The sequence below is a fragment of the Xyrauchen texanus genome, chromosome 26 (genome assembly GCF_025860055.1).
Source record: "Xyrauchen texanus isolate HMW12.3.18 chromosome 26, RBS_HiC_50CHRs, whole genome shotgun sequence".
In the NCBI taxonomy this organism is placed as follows: domain Eukaryota; kingdom Metazoa; phylum Chordata; class Actinopteri; order Cypriniformes; family Catostomidae; genus Xyrauchen; species Xyrauchen texanus.
The window spans coordinates 18,319,233-18,336,257 of NC_068301.1; the positions used below are offsets into that span (position 1 = coordinate 18,319,233).

The window sequence follows — 17,025 nt, forward strand, 5'->3', positions numbered from 1 at the left end:
ACCGAAATAATCGTTAGTTGCAGCCCTATTTCACACGTTCATTTAAATCAAGCTTTTATTTTCCCATTTGTGAGTTTTTGATAGTAGTTTTTCACCTCCAGATTAGCAGTTTGCTATGTGGCCCAGATTGATTATTAAACCCCATAAGGCTGATTTATTTAAATAAATTAAGAGTCTGTATGTGCAGCGTGCTTCAGAACGATCTGCTTTCTGTCATCTACTACACACATACAGCATGCAATGCTAATGACTCTGTGATGTCAGTGAACAAGCGGCCTGCTTCACAAATTAATTTTGAAGCATGTGGCACATGCAGATTATATATACATTTAATTCAATCTCAGCCTTTTTCAGTTTAATAATCACAATTTTAATTGTACATGCAAACATTTTATTTTTGGTAACATTCCACGTTTTATACCTGAATAAATTTTTATGACTGGGTTCAGTGATTTCGTTCACATCACGGAAAACATAGCGGCATAAATGTGGTAAGGCAAGACAAGGCAATTTATTTATAAAGCCCAATTAAAAACAACAGGTAGCTGACCAATGTGCTGTACATTAATAAAACAAGTACATAACAATTTTCCATGACTTTTCCATAATTGGAAAATTCTGGAATGGAGGGAACGAGAAGTTGTGTTGATGAGTTGACACTAGGGGTTACACTTGGGAGCCCAGATTTTCTCTGATCTTTGAGAAAAGGGCAATAAGAATTGGCGTGTGGGAATTGCATGCCACTACCCCGGACATACGGGTATAAAAGGAGCCAAAAACCCAGCCATTTCAGCGGTTGGTTCAGTGTTGTGGCAAGAGGGACTCAACGTCTCGTTCCCTCCATCAGGGAACTCAGGATGAGTGATGTATTGGCTACACAGCCATCCCTCTAACTTCTCCTGCAGAAAAGAAAGGCTGTCGCGAGGAGCATGAGGTCTGTGAACTAAGTTCCTGGGGGCCATTGAGGGGCCACTAGAAGGATCTACTCCTTGTCCTCCCTGACATTGCACAACGTCTGTGCAAGTAGGCTCACTGGGAGAAAACACACTCTTGTGTAGCCTCAGGGGGCAGCTGTGCACCAGGGCATCTGTGCCGAGGGGAGCCTCGGTCAGAGAGTACCAGAGTGGACAGTGGGAGGATTCAGGGGAAGCGAACAGGTCTACCTGTGCTTGGCCGAATCGACTCCAGATCAGCTGGACCACCTAAGGGTGGAGTCTTCACTCTATTGCAACAGCAATAACCTCCTTGGGGCAAGCAGTACCGCCAACAAACTGATGCAGTTGATGTGCCAATGCAGTCATGGGCCGGTCCAAGGGCCAGCGATTGTATGCCCATTGCACACGGTACCCTAGCCACACAGGGAAGCATCTGTCGTGACCACGATCTGTCTGGAGACCTGGCCTAGGGGAACTCCTGCCCGTAGGGACGATAGGTCTGGCCAGGGGCTGAATATACGGCAACAAACCTGCGTGACGAGAACGCAGTGCGTGCCGTGGCGCCATGCCCGTCTCTCAACACGGGTCTGAGGCCAGTGCTGAGGTGGTCTCATATCCATCAACCCGAGCGGTGTAACCGTCGCTGAGGATGCCATATGCCCCAGGAGCCTCTTAAAGGATTTCAGGTGTGAGGTGCGAGGTGACGACCAAGGGGGAGGACCTCGTACTGGTATGGAAGTACGCCTCCTTCAGTGCCATCAAGACACTTACCTGGCTCCTTGTGACCGCTCCCGGAACAGCCTGGGATGGGGGAGGAAGATTTTTGTCCTCGTAGCCCATGGAGACATCACATCAGGGGCGGAATTTACCACAGCTAGGCATGCAGGGGCAAGAGGCCCAACTCCAAGGCACCATACCTGCCAGAGAGAGAAACGGTGCCTGGTGGTCATAATAGCAACGCCCGGGGACACCGACTGTGAGGCCCAGGAAATGAGAAAACCGCTGAAACCAACTGTGAAATAAGAAAAGGAAAATAAAGTACTTCCACCTGACCCTCCACGGGGGAAGGAGTGGAGCTCCTGTGCAGCAGATCTCCTACTTCCTGGGCTGCCCATCTCGGGGAACGCTTTGAAGACTTCTTGAGTTCTTGGCGACCGGCCATGAGACGGGTGGCGTCTGTTTTCTACGGGTGGCTTGACGCCGGGGCCAGGCTACTGTGGCGGGCTGTAGCGGAACAGTTTTGCTGCCACAGAGGGACACCCTTGGCAACAAACAGACGGGGGTGCGAGATATTGCATCACGCCAGGGCAGGATGTGTTGTATGGTCCCTGAGGATTGCTGGGTGAAATCCTCTATGGTGCCACCGAATAGGCAAGCTTGGTTCGACCAAGTTGGGCCAAAGGTGCCGCTCCTGGACCACTAAGGTGAACATCGCCTGCCCGAGAGACCACGTCATGCCAATCATCGCTCGGAGGTTGAGAGCGGTCACCGAGTGCAGTTCCTACATCAATCTCGGGTCAGAAATACTCCCGTGCAGTTCTTTCAGTGCCTCAACTTGGTGCACTTGTAGGAGAGCCATGGCGTGCAGGGCGGAGGCGGCCTGTCTTGTGGCACTGTAGGCTTAGTCGTGAGTGACAGGCCCTGGACGAGAGACTCGGACAGCTCCGCCAGGTGGCGGCACTCATCGGGCGCAGGTGCACCGCGATCACCTTACCAACCTCGGGAGTCACCAAGCACCCCCTGGCAGCCCCACCGTCGAGGGTAGTGAGAGAGGATGAGCCCGCGAACCGGGTCCGGGCAGTAAAAAGGTGCCCACCGCGATTGCGTGAGCTCAACACGCACTTCCGGGAAGAAAGGTACAGGGGCGAGGCACGGCCGTAAGCGGCGCTCGGAGCCCCAGGACCAATCATCAGGCCGTGAGGGTTCAGGGGAAAGCGGGGAATCCACTCCATCCCGACGCTCGCAGCTGCCTAGGCAAGCATGGCCGTCAGCTGCGCGTGGCGACAGACTGAACCAACCCACTCTCCGATGCTGTAATTGAAAGCTCATCCACTTCACGAGCTGCAAACATGACCGCGAACTCACTATGAGACAAGCCAGCGGTCACATTGCGGAACTCGCTGGGGCAAACTAGTGTGCTGGGGAATGGGAGGTTTGTGGGGGATTTTCCGGCAGAGAAGCTCCCATTGAAGGCCCCAAATCGTCCCCAGTGCTAGCCGACCCCGCCTCATACCGGCGGGTAGGAGGACCGAGTCAGGGAGCCACTGGAGAGGCTTTCCTCTCTTACGAGAGAAAGCCATGACAACAACGTCACCAAATCATGCCCTTGCAGTAAGAGCATGACCCGTCCACAAGCGCTGTGGGGAGTGCCCAACACGAGAGGCAGCGATAGTGGTCGTGGGAAGTGGAGAGGTAACGATCGCAACCAGGAAAACACACACAAATGAAGAGGCATCTTGAAAATGACGCTTTCGTTTGCGGCATTCTTTTAGAGGAAAATCTCTTTTATTTGTGTATATATATATATATATATATATATATAGAAGCTCTACTCAGCTGTCGAAGCACCCAGGGGTGTTTACTCAGCACAACCATTGTGTGTGAGGGGGAGAACTGCTGTAATGCGCCGTAGATCCAACAGCCTTTCATAGAGAGAGATAAATGGAACAGCAGCAGGAATTCAGCTCTGTGAATACGTCTGCTCGGCTCCAAAGAAGAAATCTGAATGTGTGTTTGCAAGCGACACTACTTTTATAAATGTATGTCCGGGGGAGTGGCATGCAAATCCCACCCCCCAATTCTCATTGGCCTTTTCTCAAAGATCAGAGATGATCTGGGCTCCCAAGGGTGACCCCTAGTGTTAACTCATCGACACAATGTCGAGTGAGTGAGTGAGAGATAGGGAACTGCGTTGCAATATTCCAGGTTTTCCTGGACCCTAAACTGGATGCTCAGTCTTTTTTGATTAACTAAAAAGAATCAGTTCATAAGAGTCTAGGGCTGAGTATCGATACAGATTTCCCGATTCGATTCAGATTCTCAAGCTCTCGATTCGATTCCGATTTCAATTAAATTTGATTTTACATAGATTACTAAGAGTATATTTCAGTTATAATGTCCCTTTTGCTTACATATGAAATAAATCATCTCCCTGCTAATGCTGTTAATTATACAGGGGACCTTCTAACAGGTACAATATGAAAACATACATTTTACAAATTATGTTTTATTAGTTTTATTTATTTTCATCATTTTAGCTTTTAAAAATTTACAAATCAATGTATTTAATCAATAAATATGATATTATATTGCATGTATTATATTTTGTTACATTTGTATTGTTTAATTACATTATTCGTTGAACACATGCTAAAAACCAGTACTGTCCGGAATTTCTGTAAACAGTGTCTTTAAATTAAATTAAATTAACCAAAGAGAGCCTTGAATGGCATTATGCCATCTGTGTTATGTCTGATGTTTATTTTTATTGATTTTGATCAACAACTCAATACAGTAAAGAACAGAAAGGGTATTAAAAGAGACATTACTCAAACATAAATCGTTCGCATGGATCTTAACATAGAACAACTTTTACTCTCAACATGCAGTGAAAGGATCACGCTACTGAATACTCCACCACTATACTACACAATTACTGGGGAGTGAAATTTAAACATTTACCAGCAAGTTGCTACACATATAAATATTTAGCTGCATAGCGTGAAATTTGGTTGCAAATGCGAGTGTATTCTTCTCATTGTAGTGGACGGTTGCTTATAGAGTAAAAGATCGATCCATGGCATTTGAGAATCATTATTAAATAGACCAAATTAAAAATATATTTTTAAAAGATTATTAAATCGCAAAATCTATTTTCTTGCCCAGCACTATAAGAGTCATTTATTTGTTGTACTACACTGGTTGCTCTGTCTGTTTTGATTCATTAAAAGAACCGGTTCATAAGAGTAACTTGTTTGTTGGACTACACTGGTTGCTCTGTCTGTTTTGATTCAATAAAAAGAACCAGTTCATAAGAGTAATTTGTTTGTTGGGGTACACTGGTTGCTCTCTCTGTTTTGATTCACTAAAAATAATCTGTTCATGACAGTCTTTTTTTGTGTGTGAATCGGACTACACTGGGCAAGCTGGATGTTGTTGTGTTTGGCCCGTGAGGACAAACTCAATAGAAAGTCGTGTTGCCTTGCTGTTATTTTGTGGCATAAGGTTGTATGGTGTTTTATGGAGCTTGATTTAATAATTTTTGTTTTTCTGTCCAACAAAAGAAAGAACGTCATACAGGTTTAAAGTGACATTAGGGTACTGTAAATAATGAAAGAATTTTCATTTTTGGGTGAACTATCCCTTGAAGGCCATTTACTATTGGCAGGCAGCTTTTGAATTTTTGTTGGAGCTGCTAATCCACAGCACACCAAGACTTTAGGCAGGTTTACACCATTCTGCCTCACTGAACACACCACCCCATAAACATTCAGAGTAGCCGGTCTGCAGGGTGAAGGAGCCTGTGCCAGATTTATAAAACAGTGCTGATCACAGCCATTTCAAGACCACAGTTTGCATTTCATCCAGCCGCTACACAATATCCAGACACTACAGCACATGAGAAACAAATAAAGCCATGTGCGTTTGCCTCACGCATGCCTATTGGATCCAAAGAATACTGCATAAGGATGACAATAGCATTCAAACACGTAGCCTTATATTTTAAATGTGAAATGTTTATGCAATACACTGCAAAAAGTATTATTAACAATTATTAACAAGTACAGTATTTTTATATATAATTATATTATATTTATTGTTTACCAAAAAACAATATTCACCTAAGCAAAACTGTGTTAGTTATTAAAACTTTGTTTCATAGAATGTATCTTGAATATACAGTAAGTTTATTTTGTTTTGTGGCACTGGCAGATTTTGTCACTTATTTTAAGCATTTGCCAGTACCATAAGAAAACATGTACTTATGACATTATTCAATATAAGTATATCATTCTCTGATACCAAGCCTTAATATCTTGCACAGCTTTGCTTATCAAGTGAATGTATCTTGTTTGGGAAGGATATTTAGATATTTTTACTGGTAAACAAGACAAAGATAGTCGTTAAGAATATGTTTTTTTTATTGTAGTGCAACAGAAAGCTAAATGAGAAATTGATGCCTTCAATAATCCATTTCTCAAACCATTAATTTAGATTCTCACTGACAAATAATAAAGGGCATTAAAAATTCACTCTTGCATTAGCACATATAAGTCTTACATCATTCTGCACTGCACTAGAGCCTATTATGCTAAATTGTGCATGCCTTCCAAATCATAAGGTAGAAATTGCTTTGCATGGCCTACTGATGTAATTATCTCTAAATCAAAGCGAGTGATTAATTCAGTGCTTCCTTCAGTCAGTCATCAGAGCTTTAATATGGAATCCTACTGTCATGACAGCCCAGATGCATTATGGAAATACACCTCTTTCTGTATCTCTTGAAAATAAATTGCTGTGGAGTATGCAGCATACAGACATGAAAACAGACTTGTGGCCCTTTTCTGCTAATGAGAAATGAGTAATAAGAGATCAGTGAATTTTACATAACAAGCATCTCCGTATGAGTGATATGGGTTTGAAACGATATGAGGGTGAGTAACTGATGACAGAATTTTTGGGGGAACTTTACCTTTAATGCCGTTCTAAGTTATGCTTCATTTCAGTTCAATTTAGTCACAGATGTTGCTTCTAAAATTCTTTAAAATAGATAAAAATACAAACAAATGAGACAATTGTTGACAAATAGTTAATTACTGGTTCAGTGCAAGTTAAGCTCAGTTGACACCATTTGTGACATAATGTTAATTAACACAAAAAAATTATTTTGACTCATCCCTCCTTTTCTTTAAAAAAGCAAAATCAAGGTTACATGGAATCACTTACAATAGAAGTGAATGGGGCCACTTTTTGGAGGGTTTAAAGGCAGAAATTAGAAACATCTAATTTTATAAAAGCACTTACATTAATTCTTCTGTTAATATTATTTTTAAATCATCATTTTTACAGTCATTTAAGGGGTTGTAATATTAGGGTTGATATTACATAGTAGTGGCATCGAAGTCATAAAATTGGCTATAACTTTAAACAGAAAAGGTTAGTTAGTGATTTAATCAAATGAAAATCATGTTAACACACATACTGTTTATGTCTTGTGGCTATACATTTGAAATAGTGAGTATTTTAACATTTACGGATTGGTCCCATTCACTTTCATTGTAAGTGCCTGTAACCTCGAATTTTTGCTTTTTTTTTAAAAAAAGAAAGAAAAAGTAAGGAGTGACGAGTCTAAATAATTTGTTGTGGTAATCAACATTATGCCACAATTGCTGTCAATTGAGCTTAACTTATATTGAACCCGGAATATTCCTTTCAGAGTATAGAGCTATGAAACTGGTGTGGACATCAAGCTCAGAAAATGTGGTTTATACTCAAATCTCTTTTTCACAAAGTTATTACAGGTTTAGGCATGTAGTGTGGATGATTTGGCAGTAATAGATTTGAACCTGCTCCAACTGGCTCTTGATGGTTGATTAACCTGTTCAGACAAACTGTGAGAAGCTCAGACAAGCTCTGATTCAAAACCCATTCTGCCCTTACCTCGTCATCATTAGCATCGTACTGAGCGTACTGTTGCTCCATCATCTCTCTCTGACGTCGCTCCTGCTCCAGAGTTTGACTTATGAGCTGAGCCACCTCGCTCTGCTGTCCCGGGCGCTCTCGGCCAATCACAAACCTGTGACAACATACCAACTACCAATGAGAAGGGAGGGATCAAATGAAGATCAAATAAAGTGTGGAGAGTAAAGGCTATATCTGAAAGATGTGAGATATTTATTTTCAAATGGAGACAAAAACGATATAAAAAGGTTAAACTGCATGTCATTCAATTAACTTAAGAAAGGTAAAAAAAATTATATATATATATATATATATATATATATATATATATATATATATATTATCACAAAACCGCTTCAGAAGCAGGTGAAAACCTGCCATCTCTGCTCTTCAGGACTGTTTTGGGTGTACTGACTGGCACATGTTCAGGGACGCTGCAACATATGGCGATTCTACCAACTTGGAGGAATACACAGCATCAGTGACCAGCTACATCAGCAAGTGCATTGATGATGTCACTTTCTCCAAGACCATCACCACACGCTCCAACCAGAAGCCGTGGATGACTGCGGAGGTGCGCACGCTGCTGAGGTCCCGAGACTCCGCCTTCAGAGCAGGCGATAAGGCAGCCCTAAGAACAGCTAGGGCCAAACTGTCACGGGCAATCAGAGAGGCAAAGCGCGCACACGCCCAGAGAATCCACAGTCACTTCCAGGACAGCGGTGACACGCGGCGCATGTGGCAGGGCATCCAGGCCATCACCAACTACAGGACAACATCAGTTGCCTGTGACAAAGATGCCTCCCTTCCAGATGCGCTGAACGACTTCTACGCTCGGTTTGAAGTGCAGAACGACGTGGTGGCGAGGAAGACCACCCCTCCTCCCAACGACCAGGTGCTCTGTCTTACCACGGCAGATGTGAGGAAAACTCTACATAGAGTCAACCCACGGAAGGCTGATGGACCAGACAACATTCCTGGCAGAGTGCTCAGAGGATGTGCAGACCAGCTAGCAGATGTTCTTACCGACATCTTCAACATCTCTCTGAGCAGCGCCGTCATTCCAACGTGCTTCAAGGGCCCCACCTTCATCCCCATGCCAAAGAAGTCTTCAGTGTCCTGCCTCAACGACTACCGTCCCGTCGCACTTACACCCATCATCATGAAGTGCTTCGAGAGGCTCGTCATGAGGCACATTAAGACCCAGCTGCCCCCCTCACTAGACCCACTACAGTTTGCGTATCGTCCAAACCGTTCAACGGACGATGCCATCGCCACAACCCTCCATCTGGCCCTCACCCACCTAGACAATAAGGACTCATACGTTCGAATGCTGTTCATAGATTTCAGCTCAGCACTCAACACAATCATTCCCCAGCACCTGATTGGAAAGCTGAACCTGCTGGGCCTGGACACCTCCCTTTGCAACTGGATCCTGGACTTCCTGACTGGGAGACCTCAGTCAGTCCGGATCGGGAACAGCATCTCCACCACCACCACACTGAGCACTGGGGCCCCCCAGGGCTGTGTGCTCAGTCCACTGCTGTTCACTCTGCTGACTCACGACTGTGCAGCAATGCACAGCTCGAACCACATCGTCAAGTTCGCCGATGACACGACCGTGGTGGGTCTCATCAGCAAGAACGACGAGTCAGCATACAGAGAGGAGGTGCAGCGGCTGACAAACTGGTGTAGAGCCAACAACCTGTCCCTGAATGTCGACAAAACAAAAGAGATGGTTGTTGACTTTAGGAGAGCACAAGGTGAACACACTCCGCTGAACATCGACGGCTCCTCTGTGGAGATCGTCAAGAGCACCAAATTCCTTGGTGTTCACCTGGCGGAGAACCTCACCTGGTCCCTCAACACCAGCTCTATCACCAAGAAAGCCCAGCAGCATCTCTACTTTCTTCGAAGGCTGAGGAAAGCACATCTCCCACCCCCATCCTCACTACATTCTATAGAGGGACTATTGAGAGCATCCTGAGCAGCTGCATCACTGCCTGGTTTGGGACTTGCACCGTTTCGGACCGCAAAGCCCTGCAGAGGATAGTGAGGACAGCTGAGAAGATCATTGGGGTCTCTCTTCCCTCCATCAAAGACATTTACAAAAAACACTGTATCCGCAAAGCAACCAGCATTGTGGACGACCCCACACACCCCTCACACAAACTCTTTACCCTCCTGCCGTCTGGCAAGAGGTACCGAAGCATTCGGGCCCTCACGGCCAGACTGTGTAACAGCTTCTTCCCCCAAGCCATCAGACTCATCAATACTCAGAGACTGGTTTGACACACACACACACACACACACGTGTCCTGAGTTGCACTTTAATTACTGTCACTTTATAACTGTCTGCTACCTCAATAACTGCTATGTGCATAGAACACTATCTCATAGTATGTTATGTTTATGTTTTTAGAAACTGTCATCTTTTTGCACTACTGAGTACTGGTCGGCGCTTCACTGTGTCTATTGTCCTGGTCATTGTCAGTAATTTGTTGTACTGTCCCGTACTTTGCACATGTTTGCACGTGCACTTTATATAGGTATATATAGGCATTTTATATAGGTATTTTATTTTGTTGTGTTGTCTCATCGCGACCCTGTACACAGGATAAGCGGTTGACGATGGATGGATGGATGGTGTTGTCTCATGTGGTCCTGTGTTGGTCCTTTGTTGTTTTTATGTAGCACCATGGTCCTGGAGGAACGTTGTCTCGTTTTGCTGTGTAATGTACTAACTGTATATGGTTGAAACGACAATAAAAACCACTTGACTTGACTATATATATATTCTAATTCAATGAAGGGAAATATGTCAAGCTCGAACTGTCTGGTTTGAAGCAATAGTTTTTATTTTAACTTTGCTGATGGGATGAATCTTTAATAATACGTCACAATCAGTATTTCATGGATAACAACGGAAGGCTTTTTTTTTTTAAGTCAGTGTGATGAATGACTATCACACAGCGAATATAACTGTTAAAAATATATATTTAAGAGAATAATCCTACAAATGTAACTTAAAACAGGTAAAATGTCTGTGGTGTAGGTTTAAAAAAGCCAACACAGAGCAAAGAAATTTAATCTGCAAACTGTGTCGCACGACGACAATCGTAATACAAGCAATTTGTTTTACCTCCTCAAATGAAGCACATAAAGGAATATGATGAAAGCCAAAAGATGCACTCCTCAGGCTGCTGAGAATTTTTTCAAATTTTGTAAGTAGCTTTGGATAAAAGCATCTGCTAAATTAATGTAAATGCATCAATTCAGTTATTTGCAAGAAGTGTTTATATTTATTGAATATTTATTTTCTGAAAGAAGTGTTTATGTAGACCCCATCATATATTAGGAATTTAATACAGCCATACTTACCTACTAGGATTTTAAGATCTGCTGACAAAATATTATTGCATATTCCCCAGTCACGTTTTATACGTAAGGGTGATAGAGCCTTTGCTGCCCCTAGGCAATGGAATCAGCTACCACTTGACATTAGACAAGCTTCATCATTGTCTATTTTTAAATGCAGGCTTAAAACGCACTTGTATTCTCTAGCGTTTTGCAGTATAAATTAAGAATATCTTGTCACATTTTATTGTATGTATTTGTGGAGCGGAGGGGGGCGGGGCCGGTCGGAATATCGCGCGCCCAGTCCCCAATCGACCTGATGAGGTGCGCGAGGGATAAAGGCGGCCGGTGACGATGGTTCGAGAGAGAGAGAATTACGGGCATGTCCGTCATGTGTGTGTTTGTTTATGCTTTTGGTTTGAGTTTAATTAAATTATAATTTATGTTGACAAGCCGGTTCTCGCCTCCTCCTTGCCCATCCTTTAACTGTTTTACAGTATTTTAATGTATTTGTTTTATTTTACTCTTCGGTCAGCTTTGCTGTATTTGAGTGTGCTTTAGAAATAAAGTTTACTTACGTGTAAGTTTGGATATTTTCTGCAAGTGTTAAGTGTTCTTTTTTTTATCTTAATATTATTTTCTTTGTTGCATTGTTTTGGGAAGATCTAGTTTCTTGAGAATTTTATAATAATAGTAATATTGGTAGAACATATCAGACTGAAATGTGATATAATGTGAAATTTTGCATTATGGTCAGAATGATTTAAAACCACGTTGATTATTTTAAATGTATTTTTTACTTGGACTATTGTGAAGTTCCAAATAAAGTCAAAATAATATAAGAGGAAATATTTGGAAGTATATAATTCACTGACTGGATTATCCAAAAATTGTCAGTACGATATGGTTATTTGATATATTACAACACTTCTATTGATTATTCCAAAAAATGTACTATATCGTGATATATATCATTATCGTGAGGCAACTGAGACTTGTCCTCCACCAACCGGACTGAGGTGAGTAACCACGCCACCACGAGGACCAATACTAAGAATTGGGCATTCCAAATTGGGGAGAAAAAATTAAATTAAAATAATAATAATTAACAAGCTCCTATTTATATTCTTGACTTGATTTGGAGTCGTCTCATTTTGTGGAGGGTTTTTTCGGGTATTTCCTAAGACAAAAATTATTGAGTAGCACGAGTGATCCAACTCTGCGCTCTCTGGTAAATATTTGGAAGCTTGCGCGCACTTGCGATCTCCATAGATAGGTTGGGCGACACACAGATAAAACACAGTTGTGCATGTCAAATGAGAAGCATATTAAGAGCTTATGAGTTTATGAGAATATGTTCATGTTTCTTCAATTCTCTGTCTCAAGTGAAGCCCTGCCCACTGATAGATAAGCCCACCCTGCGCACAAGGTTATTTACATATTGCAATATACAAAATATCAAATGCCACTTTAAATCATCGCCATGATATATATCGTCATATCGCCCAGCCCTATTTGGAATAATCATGCAAAATAAAAACCAGGAATGTGCTTTAAGTGTCAATTTGGATTTTTAATTGACTTTAAGGAGTGGGAATGTCCTTGGTTTATGTTTAAAAGAAAGACAATTTTTTTCCAAAAATATTCAACCTATACTCTGCTAATCTGATCCAATTTTACAGTGCAAAATCCATAAAAAGGAGAACCAGCAGGGGAGCATTCAGCAGGGACTCTGCGTTAGCTGCAGATAACGGCCCAAATTTGATCTGAATCCTAGGAAACAACTGGGCCAATACCCTGTGATGCTGAGCATCTCCGCTACTTCTACAATGCAGCTGACCTAGAAATAGTTCTTCTAGCTCAGTACCACTCACAGAGATTCCCAACTGCTCCGGGGCAAAGCTCTCTTATTGGTAAAACCCATCATCATTATTCACATACATTTTGAGTGACTGAATGCATTTGAGGATGTATGCATCACCTCACCTGGTGAGGAGGCATTCTTTACAACTTGCTAAAAAACCCTGACTCTGAATCATCACAGCCATGAATCACTGTTAATAGAGAGTAAATCTCTGTATATTTATTGGTGGTCACTGGAGCAGATACAGTTCAAGACCTGTCTTAAATCCTACAGGAGGTTAAATATGGCACAAATGTAGAATCTGGGCCAGGCTGTGAGAAAAGAGAGGAATTACGAGGAGGGAAGTGAATCAAAGAAACAGAAGAGGATAGACAGTTTAAATGTAAAAATGAAACAATGATGAAATGTTTTTTGAGACCTTCGTACAACTAGAAATGTAAATATATCTTCAGACCTAGGCTGTCAGCTCACACCTGTGTTGCAGTCTGGTTGGCCATATGGCTCACTTTAAAAAATATTTTTAGACAACCTAAAAAATTTGCTGTAAATTAACATCTAAATGTTGACTTTTCAAGTCATACACATCATTGAATATGACTGAATCAACCTGACCACATTAGTTTACACCAACAAAAGTCATCTTTAAGGGTCAGGTCACGTAGAATTAGCTCCTTAAAGACACTGTGAATCACTTGATGCGAGAATTCAGGACAAAGCAAAGGACTCTTCTCTTTTTTTTAAATAGCCAATAGCCTTAAAAGGATAGTTCACAAAAAATGTAAAATTCTCTCATAATTTACTCACCCTCATGCCATCCCAGATTTTTAGAAGAATATTTCAGCTCCGTAGGTCCATACAATACAAGTGAATTGTTACCAACATTTTGAAACTCCAAAGAGCACTTAAACACAGCATAAAAGTAATCCATAAGACTCCAGTGGTTTATTCTTTATCTTCGTTGATAGGTGTGAATGAGAAACAGATCCTTTTTTATTATAAATTCTACTCCCAGCCCAATAGGTGGCGATATGCACAACGAATGTGAATCACCAAAAACAAAACATCTATTATATAGTTTCTGAAAATATGGATTTAACCACTGCTTTCCTATGGGTTACTTTAATTGTTTTATTAATTATGTACTTTTCGAGCTTCAAAATGTTGGTACCGATTCACTAGTATTGAATGGACCAACAGAGCTGAAATATTCTTCTAAAAATCTTTGTTTGTGTGCAGCATAGAAAAACAAATCATACACATCTGGGATGGCATCAATACATGATTTCATTTTTGGGTGACCTATCCCTTTAAGTTTATGTCAGAGCAATGAACTATGATTTGATACCTGCTAGATGGTTTCAGGGTGGTATTAAGTGGAGGGGTATTGTAATTCTTGAGAGCATTTGATTGGACAAAAAGTTGTGGAATAAGATAAGTCATCAATATTTTTGGTCCGTATCCCTTGAAGAGAATGACTAGTTTTAAATGCATATCTAAATGTGTATTTAAGTTAGCTTTGTCAACTTTTAGGAGTACACTAACATATAGATGGCTTTGAAATTAACTACAACTCACAAACCTCTCATTTTGATTTCATAAAGGTCTTCAAATACACATAAATATGATAAAAACATATTTTCTGAATTCTAATCAGCTACATTTGCACATTAAATTGGTAGTAATTGCAGCGCCTGCAGCAGTGAGGTGACAGTGTGTTTATATTTACAGAGGAAGAATTCACCACTGACAGCTTCCATCTAAAAATAATATGCTCCTTCACACTGTGCTTTCCTATTGTTAATGGAGTGCCTTGTTTTCTCACAGTGTGAAGCCCTCCTGCCAACTGGTATGGTTTTCAAAGACTCGCTCTGTTCTGCCTTGTCTAAGGGGCGTTTGGATGCACTAATAAGAAGCCGGTGTTTTTATCATAGGAGTCCTGAGTGGGAAGGAGGCATGATGGTGTGTCATGTTGTTTTATATGCTAAAAATAAAGAACGGTGAGGATTTGGATGAGGGGACCTGGGAGCATAAAAGGGCAAACCTGGGATTAATTAAAGCGATTGTTCTCCCAAATATTTACATTCTGTCATCATTTATTCACTTTCATGTTGCTCGAAAGCACTTTTACTTTAAAGTTATGGCTTTGGAACAACATGAATGTGGGTAAATTATGACAGAACTTTCATTTTTGTGTGAACTATCACTTTTAATATACAAAAAAACACAAATTACTGTGGATGCCAGGCATCTTACCTCACAACTCCTTGCGTGTTTCTCAGGACAGATGCAGCGAAGCTCTGAGTCACGCCCACCAGACTGGTGCTGTCAACCTCCACTATTTGATCATTCACTTTAATCCTGCGGGAAAAGGCAATTGTACATTAGCAGTAGTTTCAGTGACACTATTAGAAAACTGTGCACTCTCTAAAACAGTATTATTATTTCTCTGCTTCCACTGTAATAAAAGTTTAATTAATTTCTGACTGAGGCCTTCTCATAACTCTGTTATGATATCTGTTTTTCAAATTGCAAATTACTGAGTGGTGGTGGCGTAGTGGCTAACGCACAGGGCTGTTAATCAGAAGGTCACAGGTTCTAACCCCACGGCCACCACCATTGTGTCCTTGAGCAAGGCACTTGACTCCAGGTTGTTCTGGGGGGATTGTCCCTGTAATAATTGCACTGTAAGTCGCTTTGGATAAAAGCGTCTGCCAAATGCATAAATGTAAATGTATGTGGGACATGATTTCCCAATGAAGGGTTTGAGTAGAAACAGCAGGGGTTTTGTGAGATTTTGATAAGGTGCCTGTTAAGGCTTCTCTGCTGAGTTAATGTGCCAGCTCCAAATTCTGTTAAGACTTTATGTCACATAAAATCAAAGTTGTTTGTACTAAAATATACTGGTTCTGACACGCCTCACCTAGAATGAGAGGCAGCTCTAGTGCAGCTTTGGTATTTGTGTGAAACAAATGCTCAGAGCCGCTTTGAACTTTGCTGCACCTTTGTGTATGCATTTGTGCCACATCTGAGTGGCATTGAAAAGTCAGTGTAAATGCAGCTTTTTATGGGTTATATGCCACTTTAGACATACCTTCTATGCTGCCTTTGCAAAGCCGTACAAAGCCATAAACACCAATGGCAAATTAAATTAAAAATGAAAACCCTCATGTTGTTTCAAATCTGTACGACTTTCTTTCTTCAGTGGAACACAAGAGATGTTATGAAGAACCTCAGTCACCCTTAACATTTGTTGTATGAAATGAAAGTGAATGGTGACTGAGACTAACGTACTGAAAAACATCTCCTTTTGTGTTCCAAGGAAGAAAAAAGTCATACATGGAATAAAATTATGGTGAGTAAATAATGACAGAATTAAAATTCAGCTTTGCAGACCTGCTCGAAAGGTGTATCTGAAATTGCAAGTAGGTTTAAATTTACATTACATTTCCATTTATGCATTTGGCAGATGATTTTATCCAAAGCGACTTACAGTGCACTTATTACAGAGACAATCCCCCCGGAGCAACCTGGAGTTAAGTGCCTTGCTCAAGGACACAATGGTGGTGGCTGTGGAGATCGAACCAGCGACCTTCTGATTACCAGTTATGTGCTTTATCCCACTACGCCACCACCACTCCCACAGGTTTAAATAATCAAATAGCCTGTAAAATTAACTATTAAATCATTAGTTTTGAAAATGTGTTACATGTATGACAGCAAACAAAGCCATTTAAATGATCAGATATATTGAATAAATGTACCATATTAATAGACTTACTAATATTTTAAAAATAATATTAATTGTAAAGAAACAGTGCTGTTTAGACTCTCCTTACACACCACTAGCGACCAAACTGCCAGCCAATGGCGACATGCAGCGACTGTCTGTGAGTTTGCTTGTGTGACTAATTCAATGTTATATCTTAGACGTCCAAAACAAAATATGCAGGAAAAGTATGCTAAACAAATAATCGGAAATAAATGTAATTGACAATTGATGATACAATTGTATACACCGTCGCAAAGTGGATGATCTCAGCTTTCTAATGACACCTCGATTGAGCTTCTAGTACACTCAGAGGCCAAGATATTCAATGAAATAATGGGGTGGTGCAAAAACGGAAAATTAGACCAATTTTTGGCATTAAGTCCACAGTATATGTAAATGGGGAGCTTTTAAATTTGAGA

At 41.4% G+C, this 17,025-nt stretch overlaps 1 protein-coding gene across 3 annotated transcripts in view; it reads right to left on the reverse strand.

The window, feature by feature from the left end:
- The window catches only part of LOC127619624 (neurabin-1-like), a 90,545-nt gene that overhangs the window by 24,446 nt on the left and 49,074 nt on the right, over nt 1-17,025 (reverse strand). For all 3 annotated transcript variants that reach the window (XM_052092545.1, XM_052092543.1, XM_052092544.1), the window contains exons 5-6: nt 15,091-15,195; nt 7,596-7,731 (exon numbers count right to left, since the gene is read on the reverse strand). In XM_052092545.1, coding sequence (XP_051948505.1) covers nt 7,596-7,731; nt 15,091-15,195 — 241 coding nt within the window. The remainder of the gene's footprint in view (nt 1-7,595; nt 7,732-15,090; nt 15,196-17,025) is intronic.